Source organism: Somniosus microcephalus, chromosome 25 (genome assembly GCF_052327205.1).
Source record: "Somniosus microcephalus isolate GS21.2 chromosome 25, FLI_Smic_1.0, whole genome shotgun sequence".
In the NCBI taxonomy this organism is placed as follows: Eukaryota; Metazoa; Chordata; class Chondrichthyes; order Squaliformes; family Somniosidae; genus Somniosus; species Somniosus microcephalus.
Genome location: NC_141011.1, coordinates 55588781 through 55594780, shown reverse-complemented (window position 1 = coordinate 55594780; position 6000 = coordinate 55588781). Strand labels below are relative to the sequence as shown.

Here is a 6000-nt window from a genome sequence, read left to right as displayed (position 1 = left end):
TGGGGCCATTAGAATAATCGGGGTGAGTGAGCCACAACAGAGGTGCCTGCCACACCCAGCACCCCTTGGAGGGGGTGCCTGAGCCACTTCACGGGCCAAAAATTGAAGTAAGTTTGTTTTCCGTTCCCACGGGGCAGGTTTGCCCAGCCATTCGAAGGTAGTCGGAGGTAGGCCCACGACAGAACCTGTCCCTGGACAGAGAGGGCGGGAGAAAGAGGCCCCCCTCCCCTCCCCTCCTCCACTGGATCAGATGTTGGATGAGGTGGAAACCCAGCAGATCGTGGTTCCTCCCCAAATTCCAACGCCCCGCCACAACTCGAGGCCGAGATCGAGAGATTGTTGGACTCTGGGGGAATTGAGGGTTATGGGGATCGGGCGGGAAAGTGTTGAGGTCGAAGATCAGCCATGATCTTATTGAATGGCGGAGCAGGCTCGAGGGGCCGTGTGGCCTACTCCTGCTCCTAATTCTTATGTTCTTAACTCTACCAGAATTCTCCCAACCCCCACCCTCCACGGGCCAGAATTTCTAGCTCCGTATATTAAAACTCTTCTACGCACCGATACCGTTCCAGGTAAGCAGACGATTGCCGCCACAGCCCAGTTTGTGAACACACTTGATCCACAACGTCTGTCTTTTGTTATTGTTTCTCCACTTGCTGGTTGTAGTTACATTGAGGAGCGAGGGGGAAGCTGATGTCAGACAGAGCCCTCCAGTGCCCGTAGGTAAGGAAGGAACAAAAATCAGCCTGGGTCATAATACTCAGTGCCCCTCCCCTGGAAAGTGTGCATGTTTGGCTATTGGTTGAAGACAGGATCACGTTCAACAGCAATGCTCCCCCCACCCCCTCCCCCCAGTCTTGCTCTAATAGTCCCAAACACTTCACTTGAAGAATAGCCACTTGGCTAAGGTACCAGAGGTTGCTTAGTGCTTGTGTGAGGAGGTGTCTGTGGACCTACCCCTCAGTACGACACAGCGATTGTGGAACTCCACCCCCCCAGATTCGAGGCCTGCAGAATTACATCCAGCGTGAATCATCTCCTTGAGGAGAGAAGTGGAGAAAATTACCGTTAAATTGTTAAAAAGGGAGAAATCGGAACTGCAGCTAATCTAGTTGGTGACTAAACATATCATCCAGTGACACCACCTCCAACTCGGATCTAAATATTCAGAGAGCTTTACTCTACTCACCAGCAAAACTCGCGCCAATTGCTGAAAATGAAAACTGCCTGTAAATATATATGGGGGATCCTGCAGTTTATTTGGAATCGGCGAGGTTTTGCACTGGATGTGCTTTCTCGAGCACGGTGTCGAGCCTGTGTACAGCGCAGGATCCAGGATCAGCAGCTGGCAACACCAACCCACCGGCCTCATTGTCTGTCCCCGCCCCTGGCGGGTTCGGTGCACCGAGGGCTCATATTATGGTCTGTTGCCGGAAGCCCTGCTCGGCCTGGTCTCTTAGCCCAGCCGTGTTCTTTATTGGTTTATTTGGGCGGCTTGTGCTTCTGTGTTGCTTTTTATAATTGGTGCTGAGGGAGGTGGATGAAACCCGTTTTAAAAGATCAAGCCGAACACTTTCCCTGCTCTTTAAAAGCTGGAAAGAAATCAAAGTCACTGGCAGATGTTTAGAATGAGGAAGTGGGGAAAGTGAAGGAACGCTTATTTCAATGTATTTTCACATTTCGGCTGGTCGATCACATTGAGAACACGTCCGAGGCACAAGGTTCAGTCCCAAGTCTGTGCCGGTGTGGAGCGCTGCAGTTTGCCTCGGTGCCCTTGAGCTAGGGTGGGGCGGGGGGAATCGGCCAGGGTTCCTGCTCCTCATCGATATCCCTCGCCAGGACGCGCACACTCGCCGGCGGTGGTGCCACCCATGGTCGAGCAGCCAGCCAACACTCGCTGCCCCGGCTCTCTCGCACGACACTTGGGCAAGGGCCGACGGCACCAGTGGAACTATTCCTCAGCACCTTCACTAAATTCTGGAAAATTTCTTGGCTTAAAAGTAACCCCCCCGCCCTGATCCGGCCAGCGATGATGGGCTCAATTCTGTTTTCGGGAGTAGCGGGACTGTCTCCCTTCAGGTTCCATCCACCTCCTATCCAGCTCGGCTAGTCGTGTGCCCTGTTGTCTACCCGGTTAAGTCTGTGTGTTAGCCATCTGACGAGAGCTCTGTTCTTTTCTGCCCGAGGCACCTTTTGCTGAGGTAAAAGGCAACACATTTCATGTAATTTTCAGGCACAGCAAAGTACCCTTGTGCAAGTAGCTAGGACCCTAGGTCGTGCTGTTCCTTTGTCCCCCCAGCTCATCTTCACGCCCACTGCCACAGTCGCTGCGGTACAGCCAGAGGTCACCGTCTCTTCGGCAAACCAGCAATCGGCCGCTGCACAGGTCAGTCCGCAACACCGTCGCTCGGTACTTTTAAAGCGCGTTCGGTATCGTGAGCTAAAATGTTTTTAAAACTTGCTTCCAGGAGAGTTTGCCCACAGAGCGGCGGAAGGCCTGTCTCAAACCTCTGCAGTTTAACATGTTATAAACGTGGTAAGATTGACCGTCGAAGGCTTGGTGGATAACGGTGCTGTCCAGTCTGGTACTTTTTTAAATGATTCGTTCTCGAGATGTGGGCGATATCGGCAAGGCTGCATTTTTTTTGCCCATCACCCCCTCCCCCCAAGTGATTGCTTTACAATTTGGCTGTCGGCCGTGGCTCAGTGGGCAGCACTTTCACCTCTGAGTCAGAAGGTTGTGGGTTCAAGTCCCACTCCAGGGACTTGAGCACAAAAATCTAGGCTGACACTCCAATGCAGTGCTGAGGGAGTGCTGCACTGTCGGAGGTGCTGTCTTTCAGATGAGACATTAAACCGAGGCCCCGTCTGCTCTCTCAGGCGGACATAAAAGATCCCAAGGCACTATTTTGAAGAAGAGCAGGGGGAGTTCTCCCCGGTGTCCTGGGGCCAATATTTTTCCCTCAACCAACATCACTAAAACAGATTATCTGCTCATTCTCACATTGCTGTTTGTGGGAGCTTGCTGTGCGCAAATTGGTTGCTGCATTTCCCACATTACAACAGTGACTCCACTTCAAAAAGTACTTCATTGACTGTAAAGTGCTTTGAGACGTCCAGTGGTTGTAAAGGGGCTGTAGAAATGTTTTTCCATCTTTTAATATATAGATAATATTTTCACACACAGTTTCTCTCCTTTCCTTCCTGCCTTTCCCTTTCTCAGAAGATTGTAGGTTCAAGCTCCGCTAGGCACCTAGTGTAGGCCGGAAACACTGTCCTTTGAACAAGAGATAAAACCGAGGCCCTGTCTACCTCTTTAGATGGAGGTAAAAGATCCCATGCCATTTTTTAAAGAAGCAGGGAGTGTTCCCAGTATCCGACCAAAATTCCTCCTTCCTCAATCAGCACCAGCAAAAATAGATGTACTGGAACTCCCTCCCCGACAGCGCTGTGGGAGCACCTTCACCACACGGACTGCAGTGGTTCAAGAAGGCGGCTCACCGCCACCTTCTCGAGGGCAATTAGGGATGGGCAATAAATGCTGGCCTTTCCAGCGACACCCACATCCCATGAACGAATTTTTAAAAAGTCATTCTTTCTTACAAGTTGTCTATTTATTTCACATACTAAGGAAAACAGAAAGCAGCAATTTGAACTAATAGGAAAAATATAGAATCATAGAAATTTACAGCACGGAAGGAGGCCATTCGGCCCATCGTGTCCGTGCCGGCCGACCGAGCTCTCCAGCCTAATCCCACTTTCCAGCTCTTGGTCCGTAGCCCTGTAGGTTACGACACTTCAGGTGCATATCCAAGTACTTTTTAAATGTGATGAGGGTTTCTGCCTCTACCACCCTTTCAGGCAGTGAGTCCCAGACCCCCACCACCCTCTGGGGGTGAAAAAAGTTCTCCTCAACTCCCCTCTAATCCTTCTCCCAATTACTTTAAATCTCTGCCCCCTGGTTATTGACCTCCTCTGCTAAGGGAAATAGGTCCTTCCTATCCACTCTACCTAGGCCCCTCATAATTTTATACACCTCAATCAAGTCTCCCCTCAGCTTCCTCTGTTCCAAAGAAAACAACCCCAGCCGATCCAATCTTTCCTCATCGCTAGAATTCTCCGGTCCTGGCAACATCCTGGTAAATCTCCTCTGCACCGTCTCCAGTGCGATCACATCCTTCCTGTAATGTGGTGACCAGAACTGCACTGTAGATGCTGCAACCAACCATTTGTTCACTGGAACAGCATCTCGAATCGGTGGAGTTTTAGTTCTGTCCTGAGCAAACTTGCTGTAAGCTCAGTTTAAGCAGCTTGTATTTTCGCGCCATCAGCGTTAAACGGGTGCAGGAGGGATGAGAAAGGCTGGGCGGCAGCGGTTTCTTCCACTGGTACAAAGATTGGTGGGAATCGGAGGTTTTGAGACGGTAAATAGTGAAGAATTGTCTCCATTGGTTCGCAAATCAGATACAAAGGAGCAAAGGTTCTGGATTAACACTGGAATAATTCAGGGGTAAATTGGAAGAAAGCTTTTTACACAGAGTTACTAGACCGTGGACTGTTGTATCACAAGCGACTATTGAGACAGCTGAGCTGGGCACAGTTCTGGTCTCTTTATCTAAGGAAGGATATACTTGCCTTGGAGGCGGTGCAATGAAGGTTCACTAGATTGATTCCTGGGATGAGAGGGCTGTCCTATGATGAGAGATTGTGTAGAATGGGCCGATACTCTCTGGGGTTTAGAAGAATGAGAGGTGATCTCATTGAAACATGCAAGATTCTGAAGGGGATTGACAGGATAGAAGCTGAGAGGATGTTTCCCCTGGCTGGAGTGTCTAGAACCAGGGGGCATAGTCTCAGGATAAGGGGTCGGCCATTTAAGAGCAAGATGAGGAGGAATTTCTTCACTCGGAGGGTGGTGAATCTTTGGAATTCTCTGCCCCAGAGGGCTGTGGATGCTGAGTCTTTGAGTATATTCAAGGCTGAGATCGATAGATTTTTGGACTCTAGGGGAATCAAGGGATATGGGGATCGGGCGGGAAAGTGGAGTTGAGGCTGAAGATCAGCCATGATCTTATTGAATGGCGGAGCAGGCTCGAGGGGCTGAATGGCCGACTCCTGCTCCTAATTCTTATCATATAATATAATTTCAAAGGGGAATGAATAAGTATTTGCAAAGGCAGAATATTAAACTGTATGGGATTAGAGTATATAGCTCCAACTGTAGAGCTAGCACTGGCACAGGCATGATGGGCCAAATGGCCTCCTCCTGTGCTATAATTTCTATGATTCTACCTGCTGACTGCAATTAAATATCGTTAGCAGCCTTTATTTGGGAATCTGCCGCTAAGGCTGCTTCTCATCAAAGACGGGCAGCTTAACACTTTGCGAGTGTATTGGGTCTTTAGCTTGTTGCAGCTGCACACACCCAGGTGAGTGGTGAGTATTCCACCACACTCCTAGCTTGAGCCTTTGGAGAGGCTTTTAAGGGTCAGGAGATGAGTCACTTATCAAAGTTCCCAGTCTCTGTGCTGCTCTTGTAGCCACCAGCATTGACCTGGCTGGCATTTCTGGCCAATGATGACCCCCCAGGATGTTGATAGTGGTCAACCCAATGTGGTGGTGCTGTCAAAGGTCAGGGGGAGCTCGTTGGACCTTCTCTTGTTGGAGATGATCGTTATTTGGCCGTTAACGTGGCGCGAATGTTACCTCCCACTTGTCAGCCCGGGCCTGGATATTGTTCAATTCCTCCCTGCCTGATGTGGACTGAACCCTCCTGACTGCGTCAGGTTCAGTCCCCCCGCCAGACTCTGCTTATTTAGCTCAACTCGGACAGGGAGAAAGAAAAATCAACGAGGCTCAAGTGCTGAGGTGTGCCTGCCCCTGACCTCCCCACTGACCCTTCCAAAGCTCGCAGGGTCAGGGGGAGGTCACCTGACTTGCCCGGCAGGGGAGGGCTGCCTTAGTACTCGGTCTTGACAGGAGCAGGAGTTCTCTTGGGTC

At 50.4% G+C, this 6000-nt stretch overlaps 1 protein-coding gene across 3 annotated transcripts in view; it reads left to right on the top strand.

The window, feature by feature from the left end:
- Positions 1-6000, top strand: part of phc2a (polyhomeotic homolog 2a (Drosophila)) — a 313528-nt gene that overhangs the window by 223199 nt on the left and 84329 nt on the right. For all 3 annotated transcript variants that reach the window (XM_085967521.1, XM_085967519.1, XM_085967518.1), the window contains exon 8: positions 2300-2386. In XM_085967521.1, coding sequence (XP_085823647.1) covers positions 2300-2386 — 87 coding nt within the window. The remainder of the gene's footprint in view (positions 1-2299; positions 2387-6000) is intronic.